Source organism: Vanessa cardui, chromosome 12 (genome assembly GCF_905220365.1).
Source record: "Vanessa cardui chromosome 12, ilVanCard2.1, whole genome shotgun sequence".
Taxonomy (NCBI): Eukaryota; Metazoa; Arthropoda; class Insecta; order Lepidoptera; family Nymphalidae; genus Vanessa; species Vanessa cardui.
Window position 1 is genome coordinate 1,068,789 of NC_061134.1, and position 27,386 is coordinate 1,096,174.

At 38.2% G+C, this 27,386-nt stretch overlaps 1 protein-coding gene and 1 non-coding gene across 2 annotated transcripts; both read right to left on the minus strand.

The window, feature by feature from the left end:
• Nucleotides 1–622: 622 nt before the first annotated feature.
• LOC124534134 lies at nt 623–26,538 on the minus strand. The gene is made up of 20 exons (XM_047109830.1): nt 26,336–26,538; nt 22,641–22,784; nt 21,768–21,892; nt 21,294–21,466; nt 20,708–20,841; nt 20,109–20,122; nt 18,173–18,361; nt 17,550–17,738; nt 17,171–17,310; nt 16,950–17,101; nt 16,513–16,694; nt 16,060–16,229; nt 12,642–12,787; nt 11,974–12,231; nt 9,357–9,537; nt 6,721–7,130; nt 6,066–6,238; nt 5,725–5,828; nt 2,298–2,427; nt 623–1,281 (listed from the first exon to the last, which is right to left on the minus strand). Exons 2-20 carry the CDS (start codon nt 22,780–22,782, stop codon nt 841–843), a joined length of 3,453 nt encoding a protein of 1,150 aa, XP_046965786.1. The 5' UTR covers nt 22,783–22,784; nt 26,336–26,538; the 3' UTR covers nt 623–840.
• Nucleotides 14,409–14,482, minus strand: Trnat-agu. Its single transcript has one exon. It is a non-coding gene; the product is annotated as a tRNA-Thr (tRNA).
• Nucleotides 26,539–27,386: the final 848 nt, after the last annotated feature.

The window sequence follows — 27,386 nt, forward strand, 5'->3', positions numbered from 1 at the left end:
TATTCTTAGAGAACCTACAGGATTGGTTGTCTGTAAGGGTGGGTATATGAAGCGATAAGGTCGTCAAAATCGTATGCCTCTTTTATTTATGCAGTATCCATGTTTTATTAATTTATTTCCCCTTTGCGGTGTACAATAGTGTGTGAAGTAAAGTAAATTATTTAAAAGGTAAAATAATAAACAACCAGTTAGTATATTTTATTAAAAAAAACAATATCACTATTACTAAATTAACCCGCGGTGAATACTTAATTTGGTAATTAAAAATAAAACAGTATTATCAGTTTTATTTAAAAAAACACAACGGAATAGTTTGTAAAAATGTTGCACTTTTAGTAAAATATTTTTTATAACGAAACATAATTCAAATTAAGAACATAATTATTTTAAGTATATTTTATATAATTACGTTAATTGTATAGCTTGCTATTAAAGTTTTACATTTTTCAATAAACTTAACATCACGCTATCATAATTTTATAAATAAATTACTAACAAAACCAACATTAGTATTCCGATAAATAAATTTGAATAAAAAAATTGAAAAACAAAAATTATTATTTAGAATTTATGACTTCCTCCATCCAAAATTGACTTTTGTTCCGTAATAGGTAGTACGGCTAAAACGGGTCTTGATGGTAAATGCCCACCATTACCCACAAACATTGGAGGTGTACGAAATACTAACCATTTATTACAACGCCAACTTCTTTTTCCATTTATTGCAACACCAACATTGGAAGCCAAAATCCCTAGTGCCTGTAGTTGACTCACCTATCCAGAAGCCTTACTGTTGGGTGGTAGTATCCTACCACTAAGTATAGTTGCTTCTAATAATAATTAGTCGATAGTAACTCTACTAATTCTATACGAGTCACCGACAACCTTAGAGACGCTATTCTTATGAAAAAAGTTATTTCTAAATTCCAAGCCGGTCTCGCCGCTGGTGCCGTTAATGGCCGTGACGACATCGTTCGTCCTCTTCCCGTGCCTCTGACCTAGGCTCAAGTTGTACCTCGTTATTTCTATGCCTAGGTTTCTAGAACTGAAACTCCGACCTAACGACTTGGTTCGCTTGACAGCAAATTTATCTCTCGGCATCTTTATGTCGTAAATAGGATTAATGATGCCCGTGCAGTTCGGGTTCTGGGTCAAGCTCTGGAGGGAAAGTTTGGATGAGATCAGCTGCAGGTGATCCATGTCAGTCTGCAATGTCTCCAGGCGGGACTGCGGCACGAAATCTGTATGCTGCTTTGGCTGTAACGAATTGCGTTGTTGTAATATATAATGATAAAATAAATAACAACAGCCTTTAAATTTGCTGCTGGGCTGGACTTGGAACATATTCCACCAAGCTGTTCCAATGCGTGTTGGTGGAATACACATGTGGCAGAATGTTTTTGAAATTAGGCAAATGCAGGTTTCCTCACGATGTTTTCCTTTACCGCCGAGCTAGAGATGAATTATAAACACAAATTAAACACAGATTCAGTGGTCCTTGCCTGGTTTGAACCCGCAATCATCGGTTACTTTCTAACCACTGGGTCATCTCGGTTCATTGTTGTAGACTATTATATAATTATATTACGAACCTCTTTTTCTAGACCGTAATTTGTCATACAAGAGACAATTTCGCATCGCTGGCCGCTTCAAACTTACGTAATAGGCCGTTAAAAAAGTACGTTTTCATTATTTATTATGATCAGAGTTCATTTTAGAAAAGAATATTAATTAATTAGGATTACGATTGAATGTTACGAGTTTGATGTTTTGCGTGTGTGTGTATGTGTTTTTGTATGCGTGTATGGTTCGACACAACTTAGGTGTGGCATCGGCAATATTCGTAAAACCGATCACATTGCGAATCGATAAAAGTGCGTCTTCAAAATCATCAATCTTTATACATATCTTATATGAAGACAAACGGATGTAATGATCATATGACCAAATATATTCGCCGAATTGATAATTAATTTTTATTTTTTTATTAGTCGATGCTACTTTCAAATTATTACTTACTTCGTTAATCTAATGGGTCAAAATATCAACCGCCTGTCCGAATCTCCTAATAAAAATAGGACTTTTTGTAATATTGTTGATATTCATCATCACAAATATAAGGATATAAATTCCTAACAAACCAGATGAATGTGTATGAATTATGAAACTCAATAGTGCCTCTTACATTACTTGGAAATAAATGTTGTATCTTCTTGTTTTGTCACCTAACTTTGTCTGTAAAAAGTCTGCATGTCAAATTTTGTGTTGATGTTAGTAAGTAGTAGTAGTAGCTGTACCTGCTTCTCGTGGGGGCGTCGGGGCGGCGGCGGCGGCGCCTCGTCCTCCGACACGTAGTCCGGCGGGCGGGGCCGGTACACCTGCGGCGCCTCCTGCGCTGACTCTTCCGTTTCTGGGAGTCTCCAATTACTAGTTTTTTGTTTAATGTTTATAATCAATAATAAAATTTATATTAAATTAGAAATCGTATTTATAAACTGTGTCAAGTGTGTAGTTACTGGTTGCTTTCTTTTTAACATTATTGATTTGACATTTTAAAGAAGAAGATACAGCAGAAGTTTAATTAGGTTCACTACCAATTAAAAGGCTTCTCGCTCTGCCACCTGAAAGTTTGTCTAGGTAGATTTCATCAGATATTCTTCCATCAAACAGCAACAGCCCTTGAGAACTTTGTTATTCGTGAAGCTAAGTGGATGTAAGGGGGCGCAAACTATACCTTAGTGCCCCAAGCCAACCTCACCTGCCCGTGGTGCATCCTGCCGACCAGCAAACGAGGCTCTGGTGACCGACTGATGGCCGTATAACCATCAACAAAATAGGCGTAGCTACATACCACAGGCCGATGATGGGCAGCAGCGTCACCGGTACGAGAAGCTACGTCCTGCGATCGCCAACCCGCCTGCCCAGCGTGGCGATTATGGGCAATATCCTCCACATGCAGCACTCACGCAAGCCATGGCCCCCAGTACCCGGCAGCCCCGGTATTCCTCGTCATGGTGGCGACGATGGTAACGGTGGGACGGGGGTGCTAAGAATCACCGGGCTACGGGAGGCCACCACAACCGACTGACCCTGGCGACTTACAACGGACGCACGCTACGGCTTGACTCGCATTTAGCGCAACTTGAGGTAGAACTTGGGAAAATTAGGTGGCACATATTAGGGCTATGTGAAGTCCGTAGAGAGGGAGAGGACACCGTTACCCTCCATTCGGGCCACCTAATGTACTTCCAAGAGGGAGACCAACAATCCCAAGGCGGCGTTAGGTTTCTGGTAAATAATTCCCTAGCTGACAACGTGGTGGAAATCACCAGTGTTTCGAACAGTGTTGCGTACCTCATAATAAAGCTCACCGTGAGGTACAGCCAAGGTGGTGCAAGCGTACGGACCGACCTCGACACACTCGGACGGACAAGTGCAAGAATTGTTCGATGATATATCGAGGGCCCTTCACTTCACCACGAAAACACACTACAACTTTGTCATGGGGGACTTTAACGCTAAAGTGGGAGTACAGAATTGCAATGAATCGGTAGTAGGACCCCATGGATTTGGAAGCAGGAATCATAGGGGGCAAATGCTTGTCAACTTCCTCGAACGGGAGGGGCTCTTCTTGATGACTCCTTCTTCAGAAGTAGCCGCAAAGGAAGTGGACGTGGCAAAGCCCCGACACTATGAAAAAATGAGATCGACTTCATAATGACGGACAAGGGGCAAATATTCAGAGACGTCTCAGTGATAAACTGGTTCAATATCGGTAGTGATCACCGACTTCTCCGAGACTCTTTGAATATCAATTTTAAGGCCGAGCGCGTCCGTCTGATGAAGTCCACGCTTCGACCAAAGCTGCTCCAAACCATTGCGGGATCTGAAACATTCCAGTCAATCCTGGAGAACCGATTCGCTACAGTGGAAACCACAACAGACGTAAACCAGAACCTTGAAAATGTAGTTCGAATTCTCAGGGAAGAAGGCACGAGATGTTGTGGCATGCAAGGGCAGGAAGTCCAAACTTTTAGAAGAGACTTAAGAGCTCATGAAAAAACGACGTAAAAAAACCCATCTGTCACTTCGTCTGAGAAACGGCAATTAAATCAAGAGTTCAGCAGGCGCGTACGACACGACCTCCGGTGCTCTAACACTCATGCAATTGCAAGAGCGATTGAGCAAAATCGGGGGTCTAAGGTGTTCGTACAATCTCTTGGAAGGAGCCACCTGGCGAAGTTGACCGCAGCAAGGGGAGAAGTAGTTTCTTCCAAGCCGGCAGTACTTCTACGGCCGGTTATACGCATCGCATGCATCTCGACCTGATCCCGAAAATGTGGATTCTAGAGCTACATTAGCACACCATTTCTCCGAAGACCTACCTGAATTCAGTATTGGCGAAATCGAGATTGCTCTTAAACAGCTTAAAAATGGAAAAGCCCTTGGAGAGGACGGCATTACCACAGAGTTATTAAAAGTAGGAGATAAACCGGTATTTAGAGAATTCCAGAAGATTTTTAACTCTGTCCTCTTCGAAGGGAGAACTCCAGAGGCCTGGTGTAGGAGTGTGGTCGTCCTGTTCTTCAAAAAGGGAGACAAAACCCTGCTGAAAAACTATCGTCCCATATCCCTACTGAGCCACGTCTTTAAGCTGTTTTCAAGAGTAATCACGAACCGTCTTGCGCGAAGATTCGATCGATCGATTCGAAGAACAGGCTGGGTTTCGGACCGGATACTGCACCATAGACCACATTCACACAGTGCGATAGATTATACAGAAGTCCCAAGAGTATAATCGGCCCCTGTGTCTTGCATTCGTGGACTATGAGAAGGCCTTTGACTCGTTGAAATCTAGGCTGTTCTTGAGTCCCTGCAGCGTTGCCAAGTTGATTGGGGATATATCCAAGTGATGAGATGTCTCTAAGATGCTGCCACCATGTCCGTCCGAGTACAGAATCAGCAAACACATCCCATACCATTGCATCGAGGAGTGACACAAGGGGACGTTATTTCCCCCAAATTGTTCACTAATGCAATGGAGGATATGTTCAAGACGCTGAACTGGAAAGGACGTGGCATCAACATGACGAATACATCTCTCACTTCAGATTCACAGGCGATAAACGCTGCAGGACCTACAACAAATGCTGAACGAGCTGGCTGATTCTTCTATGCGTATCGGCCTACGGATGAACTTGGACAAAACCAAGGTCATGTTCAATGAACATGTTCTACCGGAACCGACTGCGATACACGGTACAGTCCTTGAAGTTGTTCAAAAATATGTCTACCTCGGGCAGACTTTGTGGAAAGGACATGCTCAGCGTTTCTCTGAGGAATCGCATCAGAAATGAGGTGATCCGTCAAAGAACCAAAGTCAACGACATAGCCCACCGGGTTAGTAAGCTGAAGTGGCAGTGGGCTGGTCATATTTGTCGTAGAACCGAGTTGGGGAAAACGTGTTCTAGAGTGGAGACCGCGTCTCGGCAAACGTAGTGTAGGACGTCCTCAAGCACGGTGGAGTGACGATATACGCAAGGCGGCAGGCAGGAGCTGGATGCGAGTAGCCGGAGAAAGACCACAGTGGCGTGCACTTGGAGAGGCCTATGTCCAGCAGTGGACAAAAACGGGCTGATGATGATGATGATGATGAAGTGGCAAGTGAGTCATACACGTATGCAATAAAAAAAAATGTGTGTGTGTGTCGTGCGCGGGACGCACCTTCGCGAGTCTGCGGAGCGCGCCCGCGCGGCGCGCGCGAGGCGGTGCAGCGCGAACAGCGCGCCCTCGCTGTTGGGGGTGAGCGCGCACAGCTCCTGCAGCACCTGCCGGACACGCGCTTTGTACACCACTGCGCTCATAGCACTCACCTCTTTCTACATGCACTTGTAAATCTGCCTTTTGTTATACCTATATTAAAACAAGGATTCTTTTTGTTTGCGTGATAAATGATGTTCATTTTTAATTTTGATTAATTTATCCATTATTCATTTTACTGTTCCGTTAAATGTATATGTTATTGCTTTATCCAAAAAAAATCGACGAGGCGCGGCGCAACTCACGGAGAAGTTCCGGCGCGCGAGCAGCGCGGGCGCCAGGTCGGCGAGCGCGGCGTGCAGCGCGGCGGGGCGGCGCGCGGCGGCGCCCAGCGGGCCGGCGCGGCGCAGCGCGCACTCGTCGCGCGCCGCCCACGCGCCCGCGCCCTCCTCCGCCTCCGAGCTGCCCGACTCCTCCACTGCGACACGAGCGACACGCTACATTGTTATGCTGGACGCGGACGCTTTTGATAAAAGATACTCGAGGGTGTGGGCTCATCGGATAATCAGCTGCCAGCCACCAGTGATTAACATTATTGTGAAGGTCGAGTTTCCCAGTGTGACTAACAAGTAACAGGATCATAATATCTGAGTTCCCAAGATTTGTGGCGTTAAAATGATGGTAAGAAGTAGATAATATTTCTTATTTATGGGTGGAGATGACTACTAACCATCAACTATGACCACTAACAATCTGACTTATAATATGAAAAAATATACATAGCAGTGTCATCCGCCAACCCATAAACTTCAACATCTTTAACGTAGCAAATTGTAACCACCCAAGTAACTTATCCATTTATTTCATAACCTTTTTATACCCAAGTATCTCATAATAATATTTAATAAAAACTCCATAGAATGGAAAACTTAACATATATAACCAATACAAAATACTTACCACAAAATGAGTCTTTAACACCATTGATAAAGTCCAAGGTTTCTAGTATCGTCGGTCTACTCAAATGCTCTGTAGCCCTCACGGTAGACCCGGCAGACCTCGGTCTCTCGCGCATTTCCTTGATACTTTCAACCGGCTCCTTGTAGACCAAACTTTTCAATGTGTGATACTTGCGCCTCAAAGTTTTGGTATCGGATTGATTTGTGATGGTAATCTCTGGAAACCCATGGGATGTAGCCGGTCTGCTCCTTCTTGATCTTCTCCTGACCTTGGGTTGGTCAAGCGTATTGCTATTCGATGTTGATGGAATGACGTCAGGTTTTGTAGTATTCCTCCAAAAGTTGCCATGTTTTATACTTGTGAGAATTTCTTCTGTACTTCCGTTGGGAGACATTTGTTTTGATGGAGCTCTGCAATCAAAGATAATTTAGCCCAAGTAATTAACAATTTGCTATTAAGTTTGTATGTATATAACGAATTAATACATACATTAAATAACATTTGTTTATAAGGACACTTTTATCTCCGAAACTAAGCCTATAACCTATAAGAAAAGTATTATTTATTGGGGCCAAGAGGTCTTATTTTGTATCATCCGTGAAGTAGAGCTGTTGACCCATACTAGCCTAGCTTACTAGTTGGGACGAGTACTAAACTCAGCCTTGAATTTATGCCCTTTCGAGCTAGAAAGTGACGTCCATCCTGAGGATGTCTCCTATGAGATAGCGCCCCGACTCAGAACATAGCCGGTGAGGGACAGGAGGTATTGACCACATTAAGTAAGTGTTTGATCTTGGTACCATCTACTTGAGGTTGGTTGGATGAGTGTAATATTTCCAAAATCTCAAACTGAGTTTATTTCTATTTCATACAGAGGTGAGTTTCATACATTAATATAAATATTTTTTTTAAAATAATATTGATAAAATGAATACCGTGTTTTGATTTTCAAAATGAAAGATTTAATCACAGTTTATAAGATTCGATTTAAATATATTGCCGCAACGTATTCATAAAATATCTTCGAGAAGTAAATTATCAAAATCCCATTTACCGCTGAAAGGTCGGGGGTCGATATAAACGCGGCTGTGCCTGTAAATTGTAGTCAATGCGGGCTGAATACTAATCTGATATGCGGAGGCAGAGCTGGCGATAACCAACTGTTTTATCTCTGTTTCTTTATAATCCGACCTTTTTAGAAACTTGTACGCATGTGTAATCTTTTTACGCGGCTGCCTAAGAAAGAAAGTGGAATTTTTCAAACTTCCAACATAATTTATCATTAAGATCCGTTAAAATCCCTATAAAATCCCCAGTGTCACAGACTTAAAAAAAGCAATGTGAGTTTTTAGTACCTGCTTCAAAATACAATAAGGATTTATGTAAACATTTCAGATAGAAAAACAAAACATGAAAAGAAAAACAAAAATTCAGGCGACCAGGAAATATGAATTCTCGGCTTTTTTCTACTATAAAATATTTGATATGTATAAAAAAAAACACGCATGAAGGCTAAAATACGTATGAATATATCCGTGATTTTCTGTGTGCAAATAAATATAATACTGCCATCGAAGGTAAAGGCAAATACACGAACACAAGATGAGTCATTAATTTGCACGCTTTTTTTATGGTATAGGTTGGCGGAAGAGCATATGGGCCACCTGATGGTAGGTGGTCACCGTCGCCCATAGACAATGACGCTGTAAGAAATATTAACTATTCCTTTAATCGTCAATGTGTCACCAACCTTGGGAACTAAAATATTATGTCTATATATAATGTAGTTATACTGGCTCACTCACCCTTCAGACCGGAACACAACAATAGTGAGTACTGTTATATGGTGATAGAATAACTGATGAGTGGGTGGTACCTACCCAGACGGGCTTGCACAAAGCCCTAACATCAAGGAACGCTTATATACTTCACGCTTATATTATATACACGCTTATATACTTCACTTAATCTTAATTGATGACTTTACTTTTATAACTAGGAATATAGGAACGAATTATTGAAAAAAATCTTGAACCAAATTACATATTTCGTTCAAAATCACTTATTCAAATAATATTGGCTAAGTCCGTCAATTATGTCTTAATGGAGAAGTTGTCGCAAATTGCCGATGTGGCAAATATGTCGCCTGGCCAGCTGACTACGGGACTGAAACACGCTTAGCTAGCTATTCCTCTCGGTACACCTGGATAAGTTATGTCACTGATATATACTGATTAATGTGCAGTATAATCCGCTTTCGATCAGAATGGTATGCGAATTTTTGGAACTGAGTGAAAAAAGTTTGACTAAATAGAATCGAGGCTTGCGAGACTGTTGTCTGTTAGAAGGGTTTCTTACCCGTATATTCAAACACTATTATTTAAGAAATTTACATGAAACGATCATCCGATCATTTTAGTGGCTGATTTATAATCAGTGAAGAGAATTTTGAAATGTTATTGACGCGAAACTAAACAAAGACATACAAACGCTCTCAACATGAAACCATGTCCCTATTTTAGCTTTGATGTAATGTTGAGAAATTCTTTGATAAGAACTTGAGATCTTTCACTCGAGCTACTTAGACGAAGTTCCAACCCTTTAGCACAATGTGTAGGAAGACAATTGTAACCCACCTGCCGACGAGCGCGGAGCTGAAGGCGGCCAGCACGCAGCGCGTGGCGAGGCGCAGCTTGGCGTCCGCCTTGTCGCGCCGGCTCAGCGTGATGGCGCGCGCCGCGCCGCGCCCGCGCCGCTCCAGCCGCGCGGGGAACGACACCGCCAGCCCCTCGCCCGTCGGGAACACGAGCCGGAAGTCTGGGCCGAGGGAAAACGATCTGTTCATATACCTTCTTATTATTTCCCAAAGACATTGGGCGCTGCTAGATATATTCCATTAACCATTCTTCACATCCAATGCACTATAATCTTGGGAACCAATTAAGACTCATAATCATATCGCTACATTAGTTCAATTAATAGATAAACAAATGCAAAACTAGTAAGTGTAGCTGTTTGGCAGTAAGATTTCTGATCTCTTTTGGTACCTACCCAAACGGTCTTTCTCAAAACTCTACCTTCCACTCAATTCAATTCAGCGCATTCATCCAAAAAAACTTATGGAATATGAACAATATGAAACTGTATACTATGAACTATATTTTTATATTGTTTTCGTTTATTAAGCGTATCTGTTATGAAATTCGAAATATGGGTGCTTGGAAAGCCAAAGATGCAATTACTTTAAATATATTATAATACATCGTTTGTGATATTTGAAGATTGCGACATAGGCTATCTTTCATGTCAATGTATAAACTAAACGCTAACTTCAGTCATATTAAATCGTTAGACTTATTTATCAAAATATAGCATATTCGTTTTAGTCTTTGACACTTTAATTGGAATAGCTTTTGAGATAATTAAAGCCGTTCGTCTTACGTCTCAACTCATTGCGGTCGTGTCAGATTGCCGTTCCACCGGATTAAGAGAGTCAGGGAACATAGAATGCATCTATGTTTACAGAAATACTCGTGCCCTTAAATATATCTCGTGCAGAAGACTACATCGTCTTTCCAATATAATATATTTCGCGGTTTCTTTATTAATCAACAATCTTCGTCTATATCATTAAGTTACAAATACAAAAGTAAAAACAAGCTTTTAAAATACAATTAAATATTACGATATTGTTATTGTAATAGTCATTTTGTTAAAAGCCTTTTAGAACAGAGCGACCCTTTCAAATGTAAAAGCTTTGATTTGCCTGAAAGTTTTAACTTTGATTTCTCGAGGGGAAAATAAAAACACGGGTTTCTTTCAATTGAATCAACTTTTTCATTTTAATATATTATTCTCGAAATGAAGTCGTATATTTCAATATTTTTTCCATTCGATTTTAAGTAACTGTTACTTTACTTTATGTAGGTTTAGATTAAGTTCAAATAGCTCACTGAAGTATTGTAACGCCAGTTGAACCAAGCCAGCCAAGCCAGCCGAGCCAGCCAAGCCAAGCCAAGCCAAGTCAAGTCAAATCCAAAGTTATGCCACGACTATTAGCGACGTCACATCCGGTTATGCATTGAGAGAAATTGAATACCCGAACCATTCCTTTGGGAACGTCATTCGCTAGTTTTTAGTTGTGTAGTTACATAAAGAAAAGAGTGATGTCGCTATAGCAACGGACAAACAGGGTATAACGGAGTTGCATATAAAAGACGAATAATAAAAAATCTGTATAACATAATAAGAGCTGAGATGGCCCAGTGTATCTTAAACCCAGGGGTTTAAGATGCACGTGTTCTAACCACTGGGCAAGAGCCACTATAATTTTGTTTTTAATTCATCTCGTACTAGGCGGTGAAGGAAAACATCGTGAGGAAACCTGCATGTGTCTAATTTTATTGAAATTCTGCCACATGTGCATTCCACCAACCCGCATTGGAACTGCGTGGTGGAATATGTTCCAAACCCTCTCCTTAATGGAAGAGGCCTTATCTCAGCAGTGGGAAATGTACAGGCTGTTACTTTACTTTTTTTACTATTATTATCATATTCACAACAGTTGTTATTGCCTTCCGCTTCAGTATTTAAAACGGAATATCGTCATTATCTACGAATGTTTTGTTAACGACAAATAAGTTTCGTGAACAAGAATTCGTAGATAACATCGAAACATCGAGCTCCACCAAAAAAAAACATGTTAAATATGCCGTTATAAATAACTCGTGATAAAATAACCACGTGAATTTAACACAAGTGTCATAATTATGTCTGTCGTCGTCTCAGACTAAATTACAGAGCGAGTCAAGCGATCGCCTGAACGGTTTTAATCATAGATATTTATATTCACGATTTACGTTGGCGGTTAGACGCGTTCTAATTATTGACTGAGGATAATGTAAATATACAAAATTAAAGTGTATTTTTTGATACTTCCATAAAGTTATCCTTCTTCAATACATAGTCGGATATACAAATGGGAACCTCAATGTTAAGGGGTCACTACCGAACATAGAAATTGGCGCTGATAGAAATATTGACCATTTACTTCTTCAATATACCAGCGGCCTTGGGAACTAAGATGTTATGCTCCTTGTGTCTGTAACAACACACACACACAAGCTTACTTTCTCTTCCAAACGAAACACAACAGTGTGTATTGTCGTTAGGCGGTGGAATATATGAGCCCGTGGTATCAAGATGGGTTTGCTCAAATCCATGCAACCTAGATTGAAGATAAATTAAACTTACCAATATGACGATATCGGTCCACGACATCAACCAAAGCCTTGGCCCACGCGAACTTCTTCGCAGCCTCGAGCAACCCCACACAGGGGTCCGACCCCTCGTGAACGCTGAGGCAGTACGACTTTAATCCTTCAAACTCCCCCAGACACTTTTTGTCCTCGAAATCATCCAAAAACCAGGAGTTCTCCAAAGCGGTGTCATAGAGGTCGTTCAGATATGGTTTTAGAACTGGTCCGAGATATTTCTTGTCCTCTTTGGCGCCTGCAGATGTAAACAGATGGCTTAGAAAATTAATCGCTCGTAATAGTCGCGTTAGTTTGAGTTTTGAGCACGGTCAACGTCATAATTAAAATAATTACCAAAATATTGTAAATTTTTTGGAAAAATATTCCAGTACAATATGCTGCCAGGAAAACTAGTTAAAAAGTTTAAAAATCGAGTCATGGGTTCATTTTAATATCTTTGATAAATTCGGGTCTTTTTAACACAATTTGACGATATATAAGCGGCTGACGTCTACCAGTATGAATCTGTGCCAGATACCCTAATAATAATAAATAGTACTTGTATTATGAGTCTAAAAATGTATGAGACAATAAGATTAATTTTGACAAGAATACAGTCTCCAGAAGTTTCTAGAAGTTTCATGAGTTAGTCCCGTGTGTAGTCACCTCGGTAGAGCCAGCTCAGCGCGTCGGCGAGCAAGCGGCGCGCGTCGGGATAGCGAGCGCGGCGCGCGGCGTCGCGGCGCACGGCGTCGATGAGGCAGGCCGACGACGCGTCGTAGTAGTCCTTGAGCTTATTCCATTTCCTCGACCTTGACATTTAAAAAAAGGACCAACTATACCTGTGCCATGTGCTAAATGCCCTACTACCTATTTTAAGGCGACGGTTTTGGACCTTACCACTTTAATATTAATGGTTTTTAACTTCAACGCGTATCGTCTGCACGTTGTACTAAATAAATTATAAATACAAATTAAGCACATTAAACGCAGGAAATAGCAGAGCCTGCAATCATCGTTTAAGATTACGCGTTGTAATCACGATTCTATAAAAAAGATCAAGAAGTATTATGAATTAATTATATTAAAAGAATTATTTTGACACTTTTATAGCCTTTATTTAAACAGCTGATGAGCTTAGCAAATGATATATGTACAATATGGCTACGATTTCAACGCATTAAATGATACCTCTAATAATTTATGATGATTTAAGGTTAAACCCAAAAACAAAACAATCAAATACATTTGTTAACTTAGCCCAGGAACGTTCCTTTGTTTTGTTTTTTATCCAAAGTACAACATTCTCCAACAATATCAGAGAGGCAGAATCATCAAGCGGGGTGTGCCTCAGAAAAGTCCATCCTATAGCACACCCTCAAGACATCTATACACAAACGCGACATCAGATCGGCCGAGACTGTGCTCTCTCTGAAAGCAGAGCAGGCTCGCTGGATTAAAGTAAAATATAAAAACACTAAAATTAATTTGAAAAATAATATAGTTGTAAGTACATTTATTGTAATATTTAAGTACTTATATAAAATTAGTGTGGCCCACGTCTTCCAAGAACGCAACTACCACCAATCCAGCGAAAATCTGCTATGTTTAGTAACAGCGTATAACATAAAACGGCAAAATGTAATAAAATAAAATGTAAAAATGGGCACGGCCCACTGTGAGTCCGTGGATATCATTAAATAAATAAAAAAAACATTATCGGACATATTATTGTAACATAAACACAAGCGGGTCAAAATGGGTCAAACGTTACCGTTCCAAACTTCCATCCATTCACAAATAATGAACCTAAAGTAATGTCGGCTGAAGTCAAAGGGGACTCTGCGGTGAGCGGGTGAGCGGGTGAGCGGATACGTCCAGCGCTGTTTGTCGTTTTTACAGGTTATTGAACTAATTTTGCAAATTGTGTTTTACTTTGTTTTAATTTCCGTGTGAATTATTTTGTTCGAAAATATCACTTTATTATTACTCGTCTCCTTGTAATTTCAATAATTTTATCAGTTTTATGTAGAGAGGTATAGTAATAGCCGTTTTATTTAATGTATAAGGTTAAAAATTTCTACCCGTGAAAAGCCGGGGCGAGTCAAAACTCAAAAAATACACAAATTACTTTATTCAATATAGAAGTACACTTTCTTATTGATGGTCAATTGAAACAGTACCACCGGTTCGGAAAAGAAAACACCCTGACCTGAGAAGAACCGGCGAAAGAAACTGAGCGGCTCTTTTTGTCTCATATATTATATACACAGTATATACATAAGTAGACAGTAGCTTCTACGTTAAAAATCTCTACATATAAATTTTCTCCATGGCCGAATAACGCTCAAAAAAGGAACAAAAATCACTTAATATGTAATAATAAAAAAATAATTGTAAAATACTCAAAAATCCAATATATGGAGATATACGAGGCCCCGGCGAGATTCGAACTCGCGATCTCCTGTTTACTAGACAGGCGCTTTAACCAACTAAGCCACGGCGCCTACGTACGGAGCGGCGAAATTACGAAACGCTTGCTTCTTAGTTGAATCCATTTTAATTTAATTATTTTATTTTGTTTTATTTATATACTACAAGTTTAGATTACATGCTATCTAAAAATTATTAAAATATTAATATAATAAATGCGAAAATATATCTGTCCTCTTCATCCTTTATCTGCTAAACAGAGTTAGAAGCTTGGTGTAGAGTGGTAAGTATAAGCTGGGGAAGGACATTCGCTATTTTTTATAATTCACCCCTCGAGGGTTAAAGTCGCAGCTTCAGCTAGTGAAATATAAACAAAATAACGTCGTCTCGTAAAGTCGAGATTTTGATTCTGATTATGATTCTCACAAATGTATTATGATCAATTCAAATGCTAATTCGTTAGACAACACGTAAGATAGAACTAACATTTAGTGTTAACACATGATTAATTATTATATAAACCTTTTGAAATTAAACCTTATTACCCGAATGGTACGTCGTATTGAGGGCAAAAGACAAGAGCAGAAAAACTCGAATTAGAAAGAAAATAACTAATTTCAATCGCGCGCGATACACAAATGTTATTAATTTGTTTTTTAATGGTAGTATTTGCTTCTCCAAATACTCTTTTATAAGATATATGCTGTTGTAATAGCTGTGCACAGATGTCAAATAGGTAAATATAATTAATTATTATTTCTGGTATACAGTATATAAATATTGAACAGATGTTGACAGCTAGTTTATAATAGGTAGGCAGTCGGAGCGAGTGATCGGAATTAGATGATGCTAACGGTAAGTGGTCCCCACTGCTCATTGACATTGCCACTGAAGGAAATAGTAACCATCCCTAAACCACCGATGCCTCATCAACCTTGGGAAGTAAGATATTTTTTTTTTAAATGAAATAAAATATCGAATTTGATAATGTTTTGGAAGATAATATGAAACTCTTTTTCCTTTTAATTTTTTTTTTTATTATATTTTTGAGACAATATCACATACATTACTCTTATCCCAATTTAAGTAGCTGAAGCACTTGTGTTATGGAAATCAGAAGTAACGACGGTACCACACACACCCAGACCCAAGACAACATAGAAAACTAATGGTAATCTACATCGACTCGGCCGGGAATCGAACCCGGGACCTCAGAGTAGCGTACCCATGAAAACCGGTGTACACACCACTCCACCACGGAGGTCGTCATCATCAAGATATTAAGTCCCTGGTGCGTGTTCAAAATGGAACACAACGACAATGTGTGGTGACTAGGTGGTACCTAATCACGCGTTTGCACATAGTTCTACCAATTATGTGTTACATGTAATTAATTATGTGAATCTATTTCCGTTGGAGCACAATTCCTTTTTGAATGGCAAATGGATAAGGCAAATGCCTCAATCTAATTTACATTTTACCCAAAAATGAACATTTAGAAAATTTGACACTTACAGCACCAGTATATAGTGATGGAAACTAAGTTAAAATATAATTGGAGTCCTTCTCTTTTTGTTGGCTCTTGGGGCGTCCAGACCTCATTATCCTGTGATCCTAAACACGATTATTAACCTATATTTATAATACTTACCTATAGGATGCAAGGTCCTTGTCCAGAGAGAGACTCTGTTGGAGGCGTGAGAGGTAGGCGTCCCGCGCCTGGTCCAACATTATCGCCATGATGTGGACCAGATCTTCCACGTGCTCCTGGTCGAGGGATGTAGCTTGCAGGAGGTTCGCTCGGAACGAGTTGTGGTGTTCCTGCGTGTTTTATTGCTATGGCAACATTAGATTATATAATAGAAATCATTCAATTTGTACTTAGACGTAAGCATGTCATCCATATAGATAAAATAAAATTGGAGTGTCTGTTTGTAATATAACGATAACCGCTATCCACAAACGTAAATGTATACACGCTACATATTACCAAAACAACATTTTTTTATATATTTTTGTCTGTCTGTTTGTTCCGGTTAATCTACATAACACAAACATTCAACAAGCGCAGATTTCATGTTGTAAGTATGGTAAGTCTACTCACATAAGCCAGCAGGTTCTTGCAGGCGAGCAGCTCCCGCGCGGCGGCGGCCAGGTAGCGCAGCGCGGCGGCGGGCGGCGCGCCCGCGCCCCGCGGCCCCGCGCCCGCGCGCCACGCCGCCTCCCAGCGCCCGCACAGCGCCGCCTCCAGCCGCTCGCCCGCCGACGGCGGCACCTCCTCGCCCACTGAGAACAGGGCTTCGCTATTTGTTATACATTTCTGCTGGTCTAACATATGCACCACTTCCTGCCTTGCTCGTGCAATCATTAACTTTCTTCAAACGAGAAAACACAATAGAATCCTCGGCACTTGACTTGAACGTTGACTGTAACTGAAGAAGCTTTTCTTAAAAGGGATTATGACGCCCTTTTAAAACTGCAATTAATTCACAAACACAGACACACTTACACTTTGGCTCTCACGCCTACAGTCGCACTCACCGGCCAGGCGGCGCAGGTAGAGCAGTGCGTGGCGCAGCGCGAGCGCGTCGGGCGCCCACGAGTGCGCGCGCTGGCCGCGCCGCGCCGCGCCGTCGCGCCCCACCGCGAACACGAAGCCCGACACGCCGCCGTGCTCGCACACGCGCAGCAGGCTGGAAGCATATCACCCGTCCTAGTACGCGATCGCGACCTGCGACGCTGCACGTGACGCTGACACTCACTCGTCCAGCACGAGCAGGAGGTGGTGCGCGAGGTGTGCGCACAGAAAGTACCGCGCCGCGCCGCCCCGCGCCGCCACGCGCTCGATGCGCCGGCGCAGCGCGCACCACGCCGCGTACCGGCTCAGCAGCTGCGTGGAACCCTGCACGAAGTCGCACAATTTACTATATTTGCACCGCTACTAAACTCTTGCGTAAGCCTCAGTGCGTATTAATAGTTACTACCCAAAATTATTATTAACCAACAATAAGTTAGTTAAACGTTCAAAAGAAAAGAACACCATTTTCAAAATATAAAATCAAAATATATTAACAAAGATCAATCTTTAAAAGATTCATTACAGTGCAAATTTTTACAGTGAAACTTTTATACGCTAGGTACCTGAAAGCATCCTTCCCTCATTTTGTCAATCATGCTATTCAGGGCTCCTGCGACTCTGGCAATCGAAGAATCCGGGGAGTTATGGCCATCTAAAATAGCTTCCAGGGTAGGATGCCACAGCTGCCATGTCGAAGCTCGATCAGCGCTAACTATCGACGGCGGCGGCGCAACTGCAGCTGCGTAATAATCCTATAGAAAAATTCAAACAAAAGAAATGACACAAAGTCCCAAAATAATATTAAAACGAACTTTAGCGATATCCCGATAGTTTTAAATCAGTTGGCACATATGAGAAAACTTTTTTGAAACAACTTTTATTATATATATTTTTTTAAATAGAAAAATCAATAATAAATAGTTTCCTGATCTATAATATAAATAAATATAAATACATATATAAATGTAAAACTAACTCTGTCTATCTGTCTGTCTGCCGCTCTTTCACGACCTAACCAATGAACCGAATTTGATGAAATTTGGTAGGTAGAAAACTTGAACTCCAAAGGGAAGGGCATAGGTTACTTTTTTAGCCTAACACATAACAATAAACCCCCTAAAACGAAAGTGAAGCCGCGGGTGACAAATAGTAGAATCACATATGGTATTGTTGGAAAGGAGCGTACCGCCTGCGCGGCGGTGTAGTGCAGCAGCGCGAGCGGGTGCGTGAGCGGCACGCGCGCGGCGTAGGCGTGCGCGCTGCAGGCGGCGGCGCGCGCGCCCAGCACCAGCTTGGCCTCGGCGCGCGCCGCGCCCGCGCGCACGCGCACCCACGCCGCGCCCTCCACGATGGCCAGCCGGTGCTCCGCGCTCGCCTGCGGGCTCACTGCCCGACGCAACGCGCACGGTTACAACTTCATTTTCCCCAACATTTCTTCATACATAACATATCGACATTTTTTTCATTATAAACACCGAAATGCACATGTTTATTTAAATTTCGATTCTAATAATTATGTATCTATCACCATCAAATTGTATAGGTGTTAAACTACAATCAGTTATAAGAAAAGAAATCACCGTATACAGAATTAAATTGTTTTCGACAAACTCCAATTCATTTGACATTAACATTTTCATTTAAATAAAGTTTAATAATTTTGACACCAAATGTAAATCAATAGTAGACTTGCAGTTTAAAATGAAATTGAATAAAAATAAATCCTGTGATTGGTTTCGAAACTCGAAAGTCCTAATATATATTTTGAATAAAGGAAAAGTTTCTCGAGAGTCAATGCAAAGAACATATTTATTACTTTTTCAAAATTCTCATTTTTTTATTTATATCGTACATATTGTGCTGTACCTACATATTACGGAATGAACATCACTTTGAAAAAAATTATCATTATCGCTAATTGAGCTCTAGATAAAGAACCATACACATATTTTCTTTGACGTTCGTTTAAACAGACGAAATTTATTATTTATAATGTATAATTAGTATTCCACATTTTAAAGCGCATACGTAATGAAAGCAGGTTTGCTTTAAAGCGATGTACGCAGCGATGCAATCCATCAACATTATTATTTAAATAAACTTCGCAAATACACTCGCCGAGCTTCAACTAACTGGGACATTTCGAGAGTCAGTTTTAAATGGGTTTGTGGAAAAGTTAAAACTACTGCGAATAAAGTTGACAGTTTGGTTATACGAGTAACTACCGTGTAATACGACTGTGATGGTATTCATATACCGTCGAGTATCAGATGACATTAAAATTTACAGCTTTTACTTTTTAAATAATTAAAGAGTACGAGAAAAACATTATGAAAATACAATTAAAACCATTTATGGCAAAAACGAAATAATATGCACTAAAATTTAAAAAGATAATTTCTTATTCAAAGTTTTTCTTAGAGTTCTATTAGGAAAATGAAATGAAAAATATTAGACTACTTAAAAGTCGATTCACGATTATATACTGTAGTTACAATAATTGTTATGTTATGAGTTTAATTAAAATCGTAATTGTAATTTTTTATCAAATTAAAAAAAATCAGACGAATTGATTTACTCCTCCTTTTGAAGTCTGTTGAAAATCAAAAGTCCCAACTGAATGCTATATACCTAACTGTCTTATCAAATATATTGCTTTCTAAAAAATACCACAGTAAAACACATTGGCCTAACATTTTCGAGATAATTATGTGTATAGAACAACCTAAAAATGACATTATTCTTGCTTAGTATGTATAGTGTATACGTTTTGTTTGTAATATATTTTGCCTACTAATACCTATGAACTACACATTCAATAATACCATTAATAAAAAAATAATAATCACCAAATGTAACAATTATCGGTTTTGACGACGAAATACGAGTCAGAACGGATTTTGACTGTATGTATGTGTTTTTTTTTTAAATACAGTGACTGGTTGGGGAAAGGTCGATCGCTTTATATTAATGAAAAGAACCAGCCCTTCCGCAACCACACTCAACGCGCTCTCGACTACAGTGCAGGCAGGTGCCTCCTGCCTGCACTATAATATATACTTTGCGAATACGCACACGAATAGTCTAGACACGTGGGCACAATCGAGGGGTGGACGAGAAACCCACTGGGACGAGTCTAGTGACGTCATCTACTCGTATTTTACGACTTATACAAACTTAAATAACATACAAATTTGCTATTGTGGTGTATGTGTGCGAAATGCTTAAGTCACAATACTTAGACTGTTGAAGACATAGGTTTTGATTTTACTCAAATTTCAAGGCTGGAATTTATATATTTGCAAAGCTTTATAGCTCTTTTATTTTTTTATTTTAAAGGCTGTCAAATAAATGACACCGTAGTATTGCAAATGGTACTTCATAATTCTTAAATTAAGACGCCCAACTACGAAATCTTAACTCTCTATTTCTTCAAATTGAAATTGCAGTACAGACAGCTAGTTTTACAATGCCGGTAGATTAATAAGTGCTGAGTACTCAAACGGACGGGTAATAACTAATAAGCCCTTCCTTAGATAAAACTTGGCATAAAAATGTATGCTAAAACACAGTTTTAAAATATTAAAAAATGTTGTGGCATTTGCAGTTAAAGTGTTACTGTCACTGTCTCATGCGGTTTTTGGTATAAGTCAATACTGACTTAAGAGTTAAGAGCCAGTGGTACTCAGGAATTGTGTCGCCAGTATGTGTGGTCACTCACCACGTTCGAGGTAGCAGTACGTGTAGGGCGCGGCGCGCGCGGCGGCGCGGGCGCTCAGCGCGCGCGACGCGCCCCCGCCGCGGGCCTGCGCGCAGCGCGCCACCAGCTCCACCCAGCGCTCCACCACCTTGTCCCTATTCACACCGGTCTACTGTAACTGCTGACAACCTACACTAACCATCCTTACTTTATCCAAGTAGGCTCTTACAAGCACTTTCGAATAGTCATTCAACAAAGTATATTAAGTAAAGCTACCACTAAACTCAGAAAACTCAGTAATTACTCTTTTTCAACACTTAAAAATACAAAGTCATGTTTGTTGAATACAATTATATATGTATGTTTATAACATATCCTGCCTTGAAATCAACAAGTATTTGTAATTTAAACTTCCATTTCTATACAACTTTCATTCTAAACCATATAACCTCCTTTATTATACCCATGGATATTATATAATTGAAAGAAACAAAAACTAAAATGATCATCAAAAATAAATTAATTTAAATTAAATTAATATATAAAAAATTAAAAATATTAAAGGCTCGATGAAATGATTCTCTTTCCTAATAGGAAAATTACTTACCTGTTCAAATAGCCAGTAGGAGTGAGGAATTCGGACCACTTGTCTGCTTCACGTCCAGTCAGTCTGATTTTTCCGTAGCCGACCGGACCCTCTTGTAAACGGCACTCGTCACTAGCATTCAGAATCGGCAGAGAATCTAGTGTCACCAAATATTCTAGAGATCGGGAACGCATCTGTGTTGATAGAAATATTATTACTTTTTCTAAGGCTCTTGGAACAAATACTTTAACAAAGATAATTAGTATAAAGATTTGTTAATTTTAACTTTTCAATTACGTGTTTGCTGTTAATCCAGTTCTTTAGTCCAAGCGCAGTTTACTTTTATCAATTAGGTAATCTCATTATTCGTTCGTTTACGTATTAAAAAACTTTCATTGCTGTGCCAGCACACTTACCGCATCAATAAAGGCAATTGGTTTTCCACTTCTAATTTGTTATAGAAAAGTATGGGTTATATACAGATGGATATCAAACCTTCTTGTCTCTATGTAACGCAATGAGATGGCAGCAACGGAAACGAGGTTCCCTCTGCCCGGCGCCGTCCACTATCCTCTGCACTAAGCTCTCTAGTGCACATTCTGTCTCCTCCGACATTCGTCCTTGATTTCAAATAAACATAGTAAGTATATAAATAAGACAGTTCTGTTTTTTACTGACAAATAAAACTAGAGAGATAAAACTAAATTAGAGTTCATCATACCAATATTCAATGATGATAGAACGGTTTTATTTCCTTCTAAGATATTTTATTTAAATAAAAAGACACATAGGTATTTTAATGAAACAACAAAGGTTTTACTAATACAACAAACAAAGACATTTTTTAGGTGACGGAAATGACAAAAAATGTCCTTACGTAACCCTACGTAATTAGTTTCCTATCTTACCTGCTAATTACTTAACCTTCAAAGTAATAATTATAAGTAAAAATATATGTAATGCAATACCCTAAAAGTCAGAAAGTGATTAGCGACATTGTCATAACGATAACATTTTAAGCATATCCGTAGATTAAGGCTGCAGGGCTAACATCCAAATCACCTCGCTTAAATACCTAATACATTGTACCAAATCAATGAAAAGCCCTTCTTGAATTTCTATGCATACAAATGTTTGGTATTTAAAAAATATCAAGATCGTTTCGATCAAAATCAAAATATACTATATTCAAGTAGGCTTTTAACTTTGAATCGTCATTCAACCAAACGTATTAAGAGAAGCATGAAACAATCAATGGAACAAAATTACTCTAATTCATCTGTTCATCAACATCATGTAGGTTGCCTACATGTATCACTAACAATCTATTATAAGAATTATATATAATTTCCAATTTTCATGTCTCACCATTTAAGTCCTCCTCATAAAGCGTGTCCACATATGAGTTAAGGGACCTTACTTGTTGGGCGGAGAACCGCAATCCTGATGTTGGGAGGTGCAGGTCTGATCCTGGTATGTCAGTAGCCAGCTCTGATGCGCCCGACCCCATCGCTAAATTATAATTATATAAAAATACTTGGCTTTTTAAATGTAAACTTTTACTAGTTATTATTCTAATATATAGGTGGTTTTAAATCCATTATAAATTTAATTTAATAAAGAGTACTTTATTCAAGCCTTTCACAAGAACACTTAAATACTTATTTTAAGAATTTGATTAAACAAGCTTGTTTTAAATAAAATTTACTCATAGTATTTTTGTCTTGAATATATTTCATTTTATTATATTTTATGAGATTACAATAAATATTTGTGTCTTAATGCGATCTTCTGTGGATAGAGGTTGTCTTTATATACCAATAGAATATTACTAATAAATATCTATTATCTTTTCCATCCCTAAAAGGTGAAACGCGAAAAATAAACAAGATTTTAACAACAAATTGGCGCGATATAATGGATCAAAAGCTTGATTGATCTGTGATTTATAGTGTGGATTTGCCAAAAAAATGGCGTTGAACGTCGACGAAAGTGTTATCGGTATTTTGGAAGTAAAATTAAAGTGAAAATAAGTGGTTCAGTGCAATAGTGTCGTATTATAACTAAAGATATTTTAATCATACACTCCTATTAGTGCACAATATAACTGAGTTATTAGCAAATCGCATGAAATGTTTGTTTATGTTTCTTCCTACTTTCCATTGGAATAGGCTATACATAAATATAAGTAAGTAAAGTTTCAGCCTGTAAATTTCCCACTGCTGGGATAAGGCCTTCTCTTCCATTAAGGAGAGGGCTTAGAACATGGAATATGTTCCAAAACTACGCTGTTCCAATGCGGGTTGATGGAATGCACATGTGGCAGAATTTCGATGAAATTAGACACATGCAGGTATCCTTCACCGCCGAGCAAGAGATGAATTATAAACACAAATTAAGCACATATATGTGATGATTTTAATTATGTTATTGTGATTTAGAGATGGTAACACTGTTACGTCGTGGTTGACTGGTTAAGAAAGCCGACTGAGTTTGGATTTATAAAATGTATATAGTGGTGCTTGCCTGGGTTTGAACAATCATCGGTTAAGATGCACGCGTTCTAACCACTGGGCCATCTCAGCTCATTACATAAATATAGTCGCGCGTTAATTCTAGATCTAAGCAACATAATAAAATAACGACTTTATTAATTACTTTACTGAATCTGTTGATTTAGCGGCAATTTTGCAGTTAAACAAAATCAAACTATCTTAAAAATAAACCAGACATTACGTAAACCAAACGTCTTTTCGAGGTTGTTACCAAAACCGTGAGAGTTTGAAATTTTGTTAAGCTGTTTTTAGATAAATGCACACTAAGTAAACAAATAAAATGTAATTTTACAGATTTGTTTAATTCAAAGAAGTGTAAACTTAACATCGGCAACAAATTCGTAAAGTATGCGTGTATTTAGGTAAAAACGTAATACGTCATTAAGTATCTCATGTAATAAAAAGATAACAAACTGCAACAGGCTTAGGTTTGTGATTGATTCCGTATTCGATGTCGATCATACATCAATTATTCACGGACGACGCGAACGCACAATATCAGCAAAATCAAAATGGCGTTGATTGTTCAGCATCCGGCGGAAACGTCATTATGTGTCGCCGCTCATGCGCAGGTGACCGTGAACGATCTCCCATTGATTTTGTTACATGATTACTTACACAAGTTTTTGATGACAAAAAACGTTTAATAGACCGTAAACGGTTTTGTCTCAACAAAAAATTGTCGAAACTTGTATTCAATGATAATAATAATTATCGTGTAACCTTCTCAATGTATTCGAAATATTATTTATTTTAAATTAGTTCTATTAGTTGATCAGTTAGCCAGGAAACTCAGTAAATACTCCTTGGAATAAATTTAATTTTATCAGAAATCTATGCGAACGAAATGTGATACCAAAATATATAACCATCTTGATAAGTTTCTAAGATATTTTGGCACTGGTAATTTAAGCATCATTTGTTAAAAAGTTAGCAAATAATTACCACCATTATTTATTTATTGAGGCTGACTTAACCTGCATTTGAGTTATATCGACTCAGTAAGCCTGGCAGTTAGAAATTGTTGCCTTTAAAAATAAAACTAATATTTATACAACGGGTTCTAACATTTATACAATTTAAGCGACTTCGAGAAATCGAAAACATTATATTGAGAAGTTAAAACTCTTAATTTAAATGCTGAAAAATTATTTAAGCTATGTAAGTACTACTTATTTTGAATTACCCACATAATATCTAGTTATAGTTACTTTAAATAATTTGTTCAAGGACAAATGTCAATTCACCTTGAAAATATGACATTGTTAATTCAATCCTGATTTACATATGACCGATAATTTTAGTAACTTTGTATGTCATATTTTAATAGTTTCCCTAATGACTGGCTTTAGATATTGTTCACATAATAAATTACACGCTTTTCCCGCTAATTGTTAGCGGTTAAAACGCACAATTACCGCTGTAATGACATGTCATTTGTACCGTATTGTCAACGAGATGGCCTCGGGTCGTAACTAGGGCTGGCGAGTGGCAACCCCTTGGTTTTTACACGCAGCCTCTTGATACGAAGGGTGCATCTCCGATTAAGTACTGTTCACCTCCAAACGAAAGCAAAAACTGTAACGCACTAATCATAATTTTTTTAATTGAAGTTTTATTCCAATTTTCAAGGTCAAATTTGAATGCAACGTTTCTCAGAGAAAGGTCACTCTTATTATTATTATATATTATATTATATATATATTATTATTATATATTATATTATATATTATTTTTCTTTCTTAGCCTTTTTTTTTACTCTTAAGACGAATGGTGATGTATGCATAGATAAATTATGCTCGATTAGTGACACCTTTGCCGTTACCTACACTTTAAAAGATTTTTATTTCCACAAAACTGACATTTACTAAAAAAATTACGTCTGTATTTACCCAGGTTCACACTACATACAGGAACAAAATATTAAAACGCGTAATACCTATTCAACTACGTGTGTTATATATACATAAAATAAAATAGAATAATGAGCTAAGCCATTTTTATTGTCTTCTATTCTTCGCCTACTTTTTCTAGTCTTACAGCCCTATCATATGCATGTAACTCGTAATTTGTCACTTTAGTAATAACAGCGTATGAAAATGAGCTAAGCAATAAATTGTACGAATATGAGTTCAAGTTTGTGACCATATAATGTAATTATTGTGTAAATTTCAATGATATTTTAATAAACTAAAACATCATTGGCAATTTTTTAAAGTAAAATTACATACAGAATATATTTGAAAAGTTCCCAAATATTTTTAAAAACCCAGTCCAGCTTGCGGGATATATGTTATAAAACCTAATCAAAGATATTTAATTCTTTAGACCGTTCTAAATCAAGGTTAAAAAAAAGAACTTCACGAGCATTCAATTCATATTTCGCAAAACTTAGTGTAAAATTCAGTTGTTTAAACAATATGAAACTTTATGCCTCTAATAATAAAATATGTTTAAAAAATTAAATTAATAAAATTGTAATTATTGAAAATAATAAGAAAAACTTACGTATTTTTTTTTATTCCATTAAACTACACACACAACAGAAAAAACAGGCGGAAAATCAATGTTCCATTTATAAAAACATGTAAGTCCGAATTCCTACCTATTTAATAATTTTTTATTTCACTTTTTTATTTTTTAAACCAGCACTGACACTCGGTCTAACAGCTCTTCGCTCACAAAGCGCGGGAAACAAGTGTTTGGGTAGGGACTGGCGCTCTCTTGACGAGTTGTGATCGGAAGTAGCCTCAATTGTTATGTTTTGTACACAAACACAATTAGTGTGAATGATTTATTTTCTTTCCATATTTACGATTTTAAATGTTATAAACTAGATTGAACAATTTATCCGACAAAACAACTGTTTAAAAATCGAAAATTTTTCTTGTGATGTATAATATAATATAATAATCAATCAATTTTATTCAAGTAAACTTCACAATGAAGCGTTTTTGAATCGTCAATAATTAAATATACCACCGTTTCGGAAAGCATCTTCTAGCGAGAAGAAACGGCAAAAAACTCGCATAGTTGCTCTTTCCATATAAACAGATTTACAATGCTCTTATTTACAGTAATTAGTGTCCTATGATAGAACCCAAACCTAACTTCAGGAGTTTCTTTCTAAAAAGCACTCTTTTAATGAATAATATATTTAGTTGTATGTGTAGATTAATACCTAATCGTAAAAATATTTGTAAACTTTTTTTCTAAAATATACTTACCTGTCCGGAATTAAAAAAATATACAATCCTATAATCCGACACCTTTTATGTAGGTTACCCGTTGTGGTGTCAGGAATAATGTTATGCAATCACTCTACCCGTCAGTGCGAAAGTGCCTCAAATAGTTCTCTTATCAGCGACCAAATACTTAATCTTCTAACTTTCGTCTGGAACTTTCCCTACACCGATACAAATTAAAAAGCTATTAAGGACGACCTACTACGAAAAAGCTACATCAGCATACTGATATACATATATACATAGTTGTTCCTTTAACAAGTTTTATTTAAATTGGAATATTTAATAACAAATTGATTCCAATTTTCCTTTTA